Below are 15,000 nucleotides of genomic sequence, written 5' to 3' on the forward strand. Positions count from 1 at the left end.
AAAACTAATTACAATGCCGACGTTACATTTCTGGGCATAGTGTACAATGTTCTCATGATAAACATGGTAGTAAACTGCCATACTTCCATTCCCTCAACACTGGAAACTAAATTCAATACACCGTTGCTAAGGTTACGAATGATAAATGATAGCACTGTCTACAAAACGTACCGTAGCATTCTTATCTATTAGACTAGTAATAGTTTTCACTACATCTGCGCCGCCTACGATAGTATGAAAGGTAGTTGAGAAACGTTTAAAAAAATATTTATTTGTGAGTGCTTGAACCGCCGACGTATGTATGAGCTGCCGACAGTGTTCCCGGTCACACTTCACTGAATTCAATTCAGTTGAATACAAATATGATGCTTATTTTCTGCGTGACACTGTCACGCAGAAAACAAACATGCATCATATTTGTGTTCGATTTTATTTCTTGGACTCCAGATCGTCGATAATTGATAAATATGCATTTTACTTCTATTCTAAAGCCGTATTTAGTCTAGACTTAAAAGCAAAAGCAAAAAAATTAACGTCTGTTAAAGTGTGTGTGTGTTTGTGTGTGTGTGTGAGAATACTGCGCGTGCCATCGCATGACACTGCCCCTTAAAGCTCTTGTAGACTGCCAGCAGTCCCTTTTTCGTCACTCGAGCCACATGATCTGTGTTTTGCTAGGCAATGTACAGTGTAGATAAACGAACCAGAGAGGCTTGGGAATGGGGGAGAGATGCTTTCAGAACTTACCGTTGGGAAAGATAGGAGTTTTGACGGGAAGGCCCTACCCCAGGCCCAAACTTTAGTTATTTGCGTCCGACGTAGGGAATTACCTAATCATTTATCCGTTATTAAATTTTCAGTTTTTTTAGAGTCTTTTTAATAATTGGGATTGTCATTCATCACTTTATCATTTTATAGGCCAAGGCGGAGGGTGACTTGGTTCAGGCAGAAGAGGAGTTCGATTCCAGCAGTGAAGAGGATCACTCGGACACAAACCAATCAGGCCTGAGCTCGGCTGCAGTTATTGGGGGTACCCTGGGTATCGTCTGTCTGTTGCTTGTGTCTATTTTGTTGATAAGGAGTTACCGCAATAAAGCAAACAGCCGCAAGGGACAGGATCTGGATCCTCTGATTGCCAGCACGTCTCAGATATAGAGAGAGCAGAGCTTCCCTGCCAAAACGTGCCTTAAGTGCACGCAACGGCATCCAGGATTATCCTGCTATTAGAATATTGTCTTAAGTTTGTTTTCGTTGAAGCGTTAGTTATTTATGTTCTATTTTCGTTTGATGTCCTTAAAGGGAGTTGTCTCAGTACTTTTAGACGCGCTTTCTTTTGTAATTAAAGCACAAAAACTAAACGAAATAAGTGAACAGTTTTTAAGTTCATAGGTCCTAAGTTCATAGGTCCTAAGTCCTAAGTTCATAGGTCCTAATCCCCCCCCCCCCGGGATTTTGCCTTGTGTTTTGTGGTCAGAGTCTAATCGCGGGTAAGCCCATGGCAAACTCAAGTGATAAGCACGGGTTTTGAAATGTGAAACTAGTCTATTCCCTAGTTGACTGCGACAGTTATATAGTGTTCTTCTGTTCCTCGGGGGAGTTACGCAGCATTCATCTTATTTTAAAGGTAAATTTGTTTCCGAGTTTCGTAGTTCAATCTTGAAGCTAAAATCTTAATATCCACACGGTTTTTTCTTTATCGCTTTAAACTCTTAAAGACTATTAGAAATTTCTGTTCTATTTTCCCGATGGTACGTGTTGGTTTTATTACTTACTGAAGGATTGCCGACATACATGTACTTAGGTTGCCGGGATATGTAAATGCATTCATCTTTTACTTTTCCACAAGAAGCTGGCGTTTTTAAATTCTTTATTAAATTAATCCATAGTACTTCTTCGATTTTCCTGAGCTTTCTTAGCGACATCACGTTCAAGTTGGACAGATAATTAAAGTTTCTTATAGATGGGTGGTGTTCGGCAATTCTGTTCTTGACAAAACGAGAGGATACTGGTCTGGTTTAATGTCAAAGTTCTAGTTCTCATGTAAGCCTACAGAATTAGCTTAGCGGATACGGCATGTAACCCCCAGCCCTATGCCAAAGTGATCAACTGCATTCCACCAGTTATTTTGTCTTTTTTGTGTGCCCAAGTTTAATGGTAAGTAAAAAAGAGAAAAACGGCGTTACAGAATGGCGCTTTAATTACTGGTTTGTTTTTCGAGGCAACAAATTGTTACTGTTGTCCTGTCCATGCATAGCGACTTGCGACTTCCACACTGTCACTTAGAACTCACGAGTTAATCATTCTGTCTTCTAGCAAATGTATTAATCAAATTTTTGGCAAAGAAGAGACTGCAGTTCGGGTGTTTTCAGTAATATCTCAATGAAATTTTAGGTTATTTCTTTCATTGATATATTTAATCATGATATTATTACAAGATGCGTCCTTTCAACAAATTCCATTGCAAATGAAACCCACCAGGCGCTCGGGTCAATGATCCAGTTTCATCGAACTTCTTAGTTCAACGATCTTCAGTCCTCTATACACCTTATTCCAAAATGGCCGCTGATTTATGCGGATACAAATTGGCCCTTTTTGCCTCGTTCAAGATGAAATATTCTTTTGAATTTTAAGCTTAAGAACGAGGCATCAAGGGCTTATTTGAATAAAAACAAAAGAATATTTAAATGACGGCCATTTTGGAATAAGGTGTATGCTCTTAAAATGTGGTTACAAGCCTCCGCTTAATTAATTAAGCGTAGACTTTCATATACCGGACTGATGGGGCGGAGGACAAAAGTACCATTGTTATTCCGATTGGGCCTTGCTAATTAACAAATAGATTTAATGTTGCCGTGCGTCAGTAATAGATCACAGATGACGTCAAAATGTGGTAAGAACAAAAAAGTGGCGCACGAGGCGATAGCCGAGTGTGTCACTGATGTTCTTACCACATTTTGACGTCTTCTGTGATCTATTACTGAACAGACCCACGGCTACATGGAATCTATTTTGTTTTATATAATACAGAATTAAACTTTATTGGCATAAAAGCTGATGGTAACGTCAATCGTGCGTCTGTCCTCTAATAGATCATAGGCAAGAACCAATCAAAATCCGTAAATAACTTGGGTTATTATATAATTAGGTATTGATATTATGTTCGCTTCGTTCTTTTGTTTCATGGCCATTGATATTTCGGATACGGAATATGAAAGACCTCCCTTCACGGGTCAGTCTTATGATCCACGCACGCCGCAGCTTTCTCAGGCCTGAATCACGATATTTTCACCATATTATTTTCCTTACCCAAATAACACGAATAACGTAAAACAATTACTCTAGCTACAATACTACTCACACGAAAACAATAACCACCTTTTCTGGCTGGGTCAAAGAAACGATCAACAGACAAGTCATTTACTGTAAGATTCTTCGCAAGATTGTATTTCTACAAAAACGAGCACAGGGCAAACAAAAAAAAACCTGTATTCAGAAAAAGGCCACCCGGAATCGCCTGGCATCGTGATCTGAGCGCCTTGTTCACGATAGAGGACGATTCATGATGTTACATGTATATGACTCGGGCAATTTCAAGCCCGTTCATTTCCCTTCCTAGGGCACTTTTCGGGAATTTGCAACCTTTTCCCTTCCAGGGTGGGGTATTTGCTCACTAATTAGACCCGGGAATTAGGCGTTTTCGAAAACGAAAGTACTGCATGTATCAATGCTTAGGCCCGTTGTAAACGTCACATTTTACATGCGCTGAATCTAATGCAAATGAGCGAATACAGTAGATTTTTCTCATTTCCATTAGATTCGGCACATGTATATACGTAAAATGCGACGTTTAAAACGAGCCTTACTCAAGATTTTCTCTTGTCCCATAATTCAAAAGCATCATGAAAATAAATGATTTAATGCTCCTTATTAACTAATCTTTTTATATATAGAGAGCTGAAAAGTGATGGGCTAAAGTCATCCATATTTCATTCTTGAAAGCTAGCTGACAATATTTGCATGCAATTAAATACACTGATATTGTCGAAAGGATTCGTATTTATAGACTTACATAGCTTATTTCATGATTCACACTTTGTAGTTTCTCTTGCAATCCAACAACTTTATTTCAAGTTCTACTGATTGAAAGCCTGGCCGGAAGGGCTTGTTAAGGTCGTAAGTAGGCAAGAGCAGTGTTGATGAATTGAAGACTGATTCAATTATGGACAAAATTGCTCTTGTGACTGCTTTCACCGAAGCAAATGGTCGGGTGACATTCAAACAGAACCTGCCCAGTCACTCCCCCGACCCCGCCCACAACGGTGTAAACATACACTTCTTGAAGGTCAAAATACAAGGACGATGAATAAGACACTGAATCATCTTGGAAAACGGCCTAGAATCAAGGCTATGGAGGCAAGGTCAAAAAAGATAAATACCCTGGCGAGGTATATGGAATTAGATTTAAGGAGCCACTGGTTTCTTACCATTTCTTTAATGTGATCATGATCTCCAACACATTTGACATGCAATAAATGTGAAGTTGTTCGTTTTGGCATGTAAAGCACTTATATTTCAAGATATCTATGAGAGTGCAATTTCAAATGCTATCTTTATTCCCTAATCGCCCTAACTAGGTCAGAGTCTCTCATCCTATTTAGAGTTTTTAAATTCGCTGTTCTATCGGGGCATAGGCCCGTTTCCAATGCTATGGCATACTAGTGATAAATTGGAAACTAGTCGAGACAATTTATGGATTTAGCCACGGGAACGGTAAGTGTCTCCAGCGACAGTCTGTACCTCGTTCACATGGTTAAGAGACATACTGGGAACGAGACTGCGTTGTGGGGTGTCCCTTACAACCCGTTCTCTGCCTCTGAATTAACGATTATCGTTAATTTAGAAGCATGAAAGTTTGATATAGATTATGATAAATGAACATTTTTTCAAATAGTTAACCCAAGATAACTCAAGTGTATGGACATGGGACTCTAACCTGGGAATGTTTGTTGATTAAGCCTTCACCTTACCTTGATCACTACACCGAGGCTGCGTCGAGTCAATACTTTAAACAATATTTGATAATCGAGAACAGATCATGTTGGTCCCTCAACCTAATTTCTCCAGACAAGTCATTCGATACAAATTCGTGAACTTTGCGTATTTTTCAGATTTTTGCCTGAAAATTTGACGCAAATGTTTGGAACAGCTGTCATTTGTTTGCTGTTGTTTGGTTTGGAGATTCAGGGCCTTTGCCCTCCAGAAACAGAGTGCTTTGGACACGGCGTATACGACAAAAAAAATCAAAGCTGCATATGCTCGTCATCCATAAGAGAAATTGGTCCGTATACGGGTGATTGCTGCGAGAGCATCGGCTGCAAACCGAATGCGACTTGCAAACACGGCAAATGTGATCATGACGGTGTGACATGCGAGAGTTGTCAGACAGGATGGAGCGGTACTGACTGCACAAATGTTACGTCATGTTTTCCTTGGTTTTCTTGTGAACATGGATCTTGCGTTAAATCCAGGAGTTTATGCGAATGTGAAGCCGGCTGGGTGGGAGATCTTTGCGATAAAACTGTCTGTCTTGTTTCTTGTAAGTTTGGGTCATGCCCAAAAGACCCAATGAAGTGTGAATGCCACGAAAACTACTATGGCTCGGCATGTGAAAAGTAAGTGTACAAAAAACAGAGAACTAAATATGTTCAGTTCAGTTCTTTATTTTTCTAATAGGTATTGTTAACAAATTGGACATGCCCACAGGTAGCAGATGCTAATCTGGGTGGGCCATGTCGTGACTAAAAAGAGTAGGTAGACAAGTTTACAGGAAAATCAAGAAGATAAATGTACAAGAATATAAATTATAAAATTAAGTTTGCTAGCTAATTAGTACCACCTTAAGAGAAAGCGCCACGAGGTATCTTATTTTACAAAAATTCTTAATAGATCTAGATCTGGAATAATACAATTAAGGCTATACTTATTATTCTTAGAAAATACAATAAAATCTTAAGAAAACTTTACGACTATCATTATAAAGTCCTATCTTCTGCTTTTGCTGTAGCCGTTGTTTTAAACCATTCAATAGTCTATTTGCCCAATGAGAGATGAATTTTAAGACTGATTATGGCGCTTCGCCCTTGTATTTTCTGGTTTTAATGGCCGTTTTTATACTAGAGACGCATAATCCGTCCAGACGAATTATGCGTCTCTCATGTTATCCGTCTAGTGTAAAGACCGCATCGGGGACGAACTATATGAGACGCATAATTCGTCTTGGACGAACTTGGGCAAACATTTTTTCTGTGTCTGTTAAATTCGTCTAGTATAAAGACGGGCACTAGACGCATAATGCGTCTGGACGAACTTTCCAGTTTAGTGCGTCTTCGAGGACGCACTAAAATAGATTCTTCGTCCAGACGCATAATGCGTCTTGTGGTCGTCTTTATACTAGACGAATTTAACAGACGCAGAAAAAATGTTTGCCCAAGTTCGTCCCAGACTAATTATGCGTCTCTAGTATAAAAACGGCCAATATGACCTACCTGTTCTTTCATTGGCATTTTTCAGGTCTATATGCGGCGAGGGGTGGGAATGCGAGAACGGAGGTTACTGTACAGATTATCATCACTGTGTATGTCCTAGAGATTATACGGGTGAGGAAAGACTTGATATTAATGCTTTGTTTGTTTATTGTGGACGTGCATTTAGCTCTATCGGCACCCCACTTTGATAATCTAAAAGAAACATCAAATCGACCAGAACACGACTAAATGGAAGCAAAAAGCTCGCTATTGTACAAATCAAATCGGATTGGACTTCGGTATTATCAGAGCAAATCCAGAGGACAGTCAGAGCGGGATATGTACACTGTGCATACCAACTAATATACAAAGCCAACGTAGTAAGCAAAGCTCCACGCCTATCAATCGATCACCTACTTAATGACTTTAATAAATTACTGCTTATACAGTTTTTATGAATTTTTTGTCACGCTAAGGGCGTTGGGAAAACTCAAGTTGTCTGTACGCATTTGTGGGCCCCCTTCCCTTTAAAAGTGAAGAGGACCCAGATACAAGTAAAAACGTCACCTTAAAGAAAGTACTCTTATTTCATAGAAACGCATGCAGCAAACATTTAACGGATCCTTTCCTAAAGGTGATCCCTTGCCTTGTTTCATTTAGGACCTAAGTGTGAAATCGTAGAACAGTGTAGCGTGCCCTGTGAGCACGGAAATTGTCCCAGTAAAGCCGATGTGTGTGAATGTGAGACCAACTGGGGACCTCCTGGAGACTGTAGCGTGTACAATGGACCCTGTAGTAACTGCTCCTCTCAAGGCGGGAAATGCAAGACAGGTCCTAATAAGTGCGACTGTAATCCAGGTTTGTCTTCTTCCAATAATCATATTTATGATATACATAACGAGAATTTTATACGATAAACCTTGTAAATGGAATTCTGTATTTGCTGTATTTCACATGTAAAGAAAGTAATATGTCTACTCAGCTTCGCGTATAGCATTCTTCGCATGTGAAAAATATAACCAAGCACCGTCCAGAGTAGAATCACTAAACCAATCGGAGCAAAACACTCAAATGGCTTCCGAGAAGCGCGGCTTTTAAATCAGCGCCCGCTCAAAGTTTGTTTCGAAAACATGGCTTCGGCTTCCCGTTTTGTTCCTCTATATTTACGTAAGATGATTTTTTCGAGACGCAATCGAAAAAGGAGGAACATTCAACATTTCTACAAACAAAGCACGTCAACAGGATCCATGATTGAATCTTAGGGACAAACGAAAGGAATCCACACTTTGTATTTGCGACTTCTCCCGTAATTTCCAGTTATTCTGAATGGGGAGTGATATTTAAGCTTATGTAGGCTATTTGTCGTCTTGTTGCTGGACTGGAAACCGGATTTCATTTTATTACGCTCGCTCATTAGATGATTTTTTGCTGTTCTGCATGTAAGGTCGTGGCATCAGGAAATATATAAATATATAAGTGAACTGGACGAGAAAGAAAGGCCTCTACAGAAATCGTATAGATTCTTTATTGAGTATGCGTAAGCCGTTACTTGGAGACAGTTCCAAACGCAGGCCAAGTCTCGAACGCACTTGTGGACGCCATATTGATTTTCGTACGGAAGGCTCGATTTTGACCTTCGCTTTGCTAAAAATACGATGGGCGCGCTGCGTAAACTTGTTTGACCAGAGTGACTACCCCAGAGACTAGGGATGCGGCGACTTGAAAAACTTGACACGATTTCTGTAGAGCCTCTCTTGCTCGCCCTCTGGTGAGTTTTAGAGAGGCTCTGCTCGCAGGGTGTTCCATTTGTTGTCCACTGAAATAGAAATTCCATGCTACAGTTTTCGAAAAATGATGAAACGGTTCGCATCCGCTGAAAGAACCACCTCTTTCTTTCGTTTCGTAAGAGTTTTTACATGTTTTTCACTGAAACGCACGGCCGAGGACTGGAACTAGTTGCGCAAGCGCCTTTCGATTGAAGTAATGTCAGATTTCCATTGAAAACGTTACTTCAAAAGCTTTCTTAGCAACCATTGTCTTTATGGAGTCAAGTGCCACCCATGTTAAAGATAAGAGGGTACGCAGATCAGCTAGAAGTTCATAACTCGTTGACATCCTGGTTCGGAACCAGGCCCCGGCGTTAATTATAACAAACGTAAGGGACTTCAGAATGTCTGTTGTTTTCCTACTGAAGTATTCTTGTTTGCAGGATACATAGGTTCAGATTGTTCTGCCCAGGAATGTGATGGATGCGAGCATGGACGTTGTTACCACGGCAGTCATGGCAAATCATGCGCATGCGACTCAGGTTGGGGGAATGAACTGCGTGAAGTTCCTGGCTTTGATCCAACGCATGGACCCTGTACGAGAGTGGAATACTGCATGGAGCCGTGCATCCATGGTAAATGTCCAAATGACCCTTACATCTGCAGATGTACTGAGCCTTACGTAGGAACCCACTGTGAAGTAATGAAGTGCCCGGTATGCTGCCCGCCGCAGACATGTGACTGCAGTGACCCACATCATGTTCGTTGCCGCTACACCTGGCATCACGACTGCTGTTTGGTCAAGTCTTGCTTCAGGGGAGACACTCTAGTGCACACAGCCCAGGGTTTAGTACCGATCGAAAATATCAGAGAGGGCGACATGGTGGTGACTCGACATGAGGGTGAGGACTCTTCGGTGACACATTTGCGTCGTGTTGACCAGGTTCGGAAACGAATCGTTCCAACAATAGACCTCGTCGTGCTGCGAACGGGTGATGAAGACATCTGGACCACGCCCGACCACTTGTTTTTTGAAAAGGGAACAGAGTCATGGATTAGCGCAGGCAATCTAACGACCTCACATTCGCTTTACGGATCAGGTGGTACAGAGGTTAAACTTCGATATCATATGGAGGCCTCTCAACTGCTCGCATCGTCAAATGGAGACAACGTCACTACCGTGTACGATCTTTCGGTCTACGAGTACGATCGATACTCGATCGGAAAAGCGGGGTTACTCGTATCCTCGTGTAATCAGTTAGTGGACTTGAAGGCTCGGGACACCGCAATGTGGGGATTAAAAAAACCCATTTTGAGGGTAAGATAAACATCTATCTCAAGGCATTCAGCATCATTTCTGACCGGCAAAGTACTTTGAAGGATCTTTACTTTATTTGATCTAGTTCACTACTTTCCCATTCTCATGATGCAATACGTTTTGGGTGGTTCTTTGCATAAAAACAACACAAGTTATTAACTCTTAGGACTGTATCATGCTTCATTGAACTGGATATCAATTGCTTTAATGCAAATAACCCCCCTAAATGAACCGTATTATGGGATTTGTAAAAATAGCAAATAAGACAACAGAGCTGTAGTTTAACCAATTCCAAACCCAACCTCGTTTCCCCCGCCCCCCGAGGGAGCGAGGTTGCACAATTTTAAAGAATAAAAGTCACTATATTGCCAAAAAGAATAAGTATACAAGAAGAACTTGAAAGGCAATGCAGTTACAATTTCGAGCTTTAAGTATATGTGGGTTGGCCAAGTTCTCTTTTTGCGTGTTTATATACCGAGACGAAGTCGAGGTCCATAAACAAAGCCATCTTGACCGAACAAGCTTGGTCAATAATTTTAAACAAGTTTTTTTTGAAGAATCTTGCGGCCATTAGCTCGAAAATGCCTTGCCGCTGTAATTATCCTCTGCACCTGTCCAAAAGCGATTCTTTTCTTAGATAAACTCGCTGTTTCAGAGACTCCCCGAAAAAGAAAATCAGATATAATGCGGTCTACGACCGAGCAAAGAAAGGGAATGGGCGCAATAGCGGGTTGATGTCACAAACTACTTTTGCACTGAGGTTGTTGCTGTTGTTGTTGTTTTTCTTGAAAACAGCGCAGGGCTGTCAACTCTCCCGGATAATCCGGGAGACTCCAGATTTTGGACTGTATCTCCCGGCTCAAGATTACGCTCTGAAATCTCCCGATTAATCACTGAAGTTTGTTATTTCTAGTAAGAATCGACTTTCACAACCATAAAATTTCAAATACTTTGTGTTGTTCGAGTTATTTTAACATCGATAATGACAAAATTCGAACGTTTCATAAACTTCGGTAAACCGTTCGTTGCTACTGACGGATAATGCGGCAGGTGCAAAACACAGGTCTCATGTCACAAGTCTCGTTCACAGGTCTGTTTTATTAACACAGAAACAAACCTAAACATTCATTAAAGCTAACCTTAGGCTTAATTAGACCTAAACAAGAGTTTTTTGGCCTAAGGTTAGCTTTAATGAATGTTTAGGTGTGTTTCTGTATTGGTAAAACAGACACCTGCGACCTGTGTTTGTACCTGCCCCGGATGTGATTGGTCCAAAATAAACCAATCAAATTAAATGTTGCAATGCCAACGATATCTTTTTCGCACGCTTTTGACTTTTTGCCTCGGTTGGGTGAGGTCTTGTGTACTTATGTCAAATCGCAGAGATTGAAGATGTCGATTGATTTTATTTCGCTTCAGAGGGAGTTTTTAGGACTGTTAAGTTTTGGTTTGTAACTTGTGAAGACAAATGTAGCTAAAAAAATGGCTTAAATATCATAAGTCGAACGGAGTCAACGAGTATTTTTTTTGCGTAAAAGACGTAACGTGACGTCACCAGAAATGACGTTATATGCGTTATGGCGTCATCTATCATCCCATCCCTTTCAATTCTCATTATTTGAAGACTTTAGGGGTTGACAGCTCTGTCAGCGATGCAAAGTAGTTTGTGACGTACATGTACACCAGGTGTCGAACCGTTTCCCCTTCTTTGCTATGTAAGGGATCAAACTGTGTTTAGTTTTGCCATCTTCCAAAGCAAATAGAAGAATGAGTTTTCGGCAAAACGGACTTTAAGGACAAAAGAAACACGTTTGTAAGGACTGCAGAGAATTACTGACGCGGTAAAGTTTGTGAGGGTGATAAGCACTTTAAAATAAGAAACTGCCTTAACATTTATAGTGCAAACACACTATAAAGGAACCAAGGATAGTTATGCCAACGAGTAAGCGAAGTAGGAAGCGCTGTCCTACGTTGGGATAAGTGCTACGTTGTCAAAGACAATAAAAATTCCAAGTCAGAATATTTTCCCTCACGCGCGAAAGAAACACCTAATGAAGATAGGGATTGACTCACTTTCCCCTATATGTATTTTTCACGACCAAATATCTCCATGCGAGAATCCAAGTAACCATACGAATAGGTTTAGAATAATTTACCCTTGCGCGAGCCTCCAGTTTCCCTGAGGTGTGCGAAGCAGGACGAGCAAGATTCATAAAGAGGAGTGTGTGCTAATGAAGGAAGCGGGAGCGATGTTTAATTCTTGACTGCTCGACTTGAGCTGCACATTTCAGTTCTCGTCGCAAGTAATATCGCATTTCAACCTCATGAAATTTTGTGTTATACTCTTTAAATCTCACCAGAAAATCATCAATAAACTCTTAAGTATTTTGTTTCTTCTTTACCAGATATTGCGTCCGACGAAACGTCCGCCACATGTCTCAGAATTTCCTATCATTTTGGTTCTTTGTGCAGTACTGGGTTTCCTGTTCTTGGTATTGATAATCGCCTTTCTTGCGAAGTACGCTCACCACAGAAGAGGGAGCATGGATCTGGAGCCACTGATACCTAACACACAAAGACCCGAGAAAGGCACTCCAGGAACTTACAAATCAGAAGTTCAGATCCACCTTCGAAGACAATAATTGTGTATTACAGTAACACATACGCCGGCTAAAACGGAATCTTAAGAAATCACGACATCGACTGGAGCCATTCAGCCAGTAAAATGGGAGGAACTGTTTGGCAATTAAAATAGAGTAAATGACGTCGATATGAAGTCTTATTTGATACTTCTGGTCGTTGTTTTTTTTAGGGGAAAAAAGACAAAGAATTGCCCCACTGAAATATGATACCTACGCGCAAAATGCGCTGCGGCCCTGGCTTTTTTTTTACACATATTATACGTTTTCGTTCTCTGCCGTTCTCTCGTTTTCGTCGTCGGTCAATGGATCGTTTTCACGTGACGTCATCATTTTCGAAAATCCAAAACTAAAGAGCCGCGAAAGTTTTTATCCTCATCAGGCATAAGAGGCGGTAAATTTGTATCCATTTGCAATTTTAAAGCTCAATAGCGTGCTTCGTTTGGAAACCAGAGCATTTTGAATTTCTGAGTTATAGCAGTGCGTGACACGAGGCGACGATCGAGTTTTTTGAGAAATATATATTTATCTCATGGTTTTGAGCCTTTTTAGAATTTAAAGCATTAGGAAAAGTGCTTAGGTAAATAGCTGTTTGTTCAGTACAGATGATCACGCGCCTAGATAGCCAAAGTAAGTAACAGATGTTGACACTATTTTCCGGCCGCCATCTTGGTGCACCACAGATGTGCACCAACATGGCGTTTTCATACTGGGCTCTGTAAATTTCTGCGAAACATTTCGACGAATATCTGAAGTTTGGGGAAACGCACAGGCCTAAAACTTGGAGAAGTGTCTTCTTCATTTATCTTCTACAACATCACGAATTCTTAACTTTTTCCACTGGGATGGTTTTCGATTTATTTTTTTATTGCGTGACAGTGAAAACGATCTATAGGTTCCTTGTAAATGTGGCCTCAACTTGCGTAAACCCGTTTTCTCTGCTTGCGTTAGATGGATATGATATAGTCCGAAAGCGCGAATGAAATTATTCATATTAAGGTTTAATATGAAGGTAATAGACAGGGTTACCAACGGCAAAATTTGAGGGTAAGTAGAGGATCATTAGTTTCTTTCAAACAAGTCATTCAAGTTTTCGTTTTTTTTCTGCCAGTGCTATGCATATAAACACAACCTAGTCGACGTTCAGTTGTTTGAGCAATGGATACAGATTACAGGGCGTCAAGCGACAAATGACAATCAGAAAATAGGAATTCTCATCCCAAAATAGCACGCTTTTCTTGAATTATATCCTCTTAACAAAGCAAACAACACCTCTCTTCCACAACCCAATGCCTTGTTAAATTTCCAACAGACAAGATGGCATACATCCTTCGTAGAAGCAAGTGGTAAAATTTGTTACCAAGGAAAGCTTGTCCACCTACCAAATTACATCACATGCAGCTGTTTAAGAATTAAGTAAAACTCTCAAATAGAGCGAATTTCAATTGAGTGTCGTAAAACCAAAACCAAAGTAATTACTTTGGCCAATCAAAAAGGACGGAGACAATCCGGCAAACCAATCAAAACTCGAAGTAATTACTTGTAGCCGACACAAAGCGCGGGAAAATGTGCACGCGCGAGCCGCGATTGGTTTTGGTTTTACTTCTGATTGGTTCAAAAAATGGCGCGAGAACTTTGAACCAATCACTGAGTGAAGTAATCATAAACCAAAGTAATTATCTAATTACTTTCGACACTCAATTGAAAACCGCTCTAAATAACGGTTGTTTTTGTCAAGTATTGAAGTGTTTAAGTTAATTGGACTTTTGTCGCGTGGAATGAAAATGAGTAACCTTAGTTTTGCTCGTATTTTGGGCAGTGCTTGTCGTTAACGACATGCATTGTCCAACAGTTTATGCTGTTTTTCAATCAACAATTTCCTCCTTTGTTCTATTTTCTCCATGCACTTCACAGGGTGACTAAAACTTTCTTCGGTTCAAAAGTTTATTCAAAGTTACCGCATCTACATTTCCGTCTTGTCCTTTTTCGGACATCAAAAGGCTAAAATGTTAAGTACATATCCGAACAATTATGCAGTGTATAAACACGAGTTTGTTTGTAATGGTGCCCACTCAAACTTCCATCACAAAACGTTTAAGGCTGAAAAATCTTTGAACTTCTTAAAATTAAAATATTGCTATAAAGACAAACTAACAACCGTCTTTAATTGAAGAGATGGCGTATTAACAAGACAGCTGTTGTTCGAAAACAACGAGGATGAAATTGGATTGAATTAATTGCCTCCTTAATTTCACATGGCAGCTGCACAAGCATCCAAAATGACCTCCCAGACTGCTTTGCATGCTACCAAAAACACTGAGAAAGTCTGAGAACGAGTTTTATCTCGCTTATTTCAAAATGTTCCCTTGCACTAAGTGAAACATTAAAAAATCGAAAAACAAAAAAAAAAAAAAAAAAAACCAGGAATATCTTGAAAAAATAGGAGAAAATAGGAAGCAGGCCAAAAATCATGAGGAAAAAGAATAGTAACTCGACGCCCTGCGATTACTTAAAAAACAAAATAAGAGCAAAAATACGTATAAACTTCAAAAAAGAAACAAGTGAATAAGATTAAAATTATTTTAATGACAGAAACCTAAGGTTTTCAAATAGATTTATATGCAAGCCTTTTCCACTTTTAATAATCTGAAAGAAACAGATCAAACTTGACAGAAACATGATTAAGAACCGCAAGTGGCAGGAGGCAACCAGTTGGCTATTTACAAACAAATCCAAATCAGAGGCCAGGGGCCCGT

General features: G+C 40.1%; 3 protein-coding genes across 5 annotated transcripts in view; 2 read left to right on the forward strand and 1 right to left on the reverse strand.

The window, feature by feature from the left end:
• The window catches only part of LOC137993534 (protein jagged-1b-like), a 17,774-nt gene extending 16,411 nt beyond the window's left edge, over positions 1-1,363 (forward strand). For all 3 annotated transcript variants that reach the window (XM_068839471.1, XM_068839457.1, XM_068839464.1), the window contains one exon: positions 916-1,363. In XM_068839471.1, coding sequence (XP_068695572.1) covers positions 916-1,152 — 237 coding nt within the window. In that variant the 3' untranslated portion in view covers positions 1,153-1,363. The remainder of the gene's footprint in view (positions 1-915) is intronic.
• A 154-nt stretch (positions 1,364-1,517) lies between these two features.
• Positions 1,518-12,375, forward strand: LOC137993554 (protein jagged-1b-like). Its single transcript, XM_068839484.1, has 6 exons — positions 1,518-1,621; positions 5,166-5,669; positions 6,568-6,653; positions 7,182-7,379; positions 8,731-9,605; positions 12,011-12,375. Exons 2-6 carry the CDS (start codon positions 5,191-5,193, stop codon positions 12,245-12,247), a joined length of 1,875 nt encoding a protein of 624 aa, XP_068695585.1. The 5' UTR covers positions 1,518-1,621; positions 5,166-5,190; the 3' UTR covers positions 12,248-12,375.
• A 152-nt stretch (positions 12,376-12,527) lies between these two features.
• The window catches only part of LOC137993587 (protein fantom-like), a 71,276-nt gene continuing 68,803 nt past the window's right edge, over positions 12,528-15,000 (reverse strand). The window contains exon 41 of the mRNA XM_068839533.1: positions 12,528-15,000. This exon is cut by the window's right edge and continues 1,310 nt beyond it. The gene's annotated coding sequence lies outside the window, so the exon portion shown is untranslated.

The sequence above is a fragment of the Montipora foliosa genome, chromosome 1, assembly GCF_036669935.1.
Source record: "Montipora foliosa isolate CH-2021 chromosome 1, ASM3666993v2, whole genome shotgun sequence".
In the NCBI taxonomy this organism is placed as follows: domain Eukaryota; kingdom Metazoa; phylum Cnidaria; class Anthozoa; order Scleractinia; family Acroporidae; genus Montipora; species Montipora foliosa.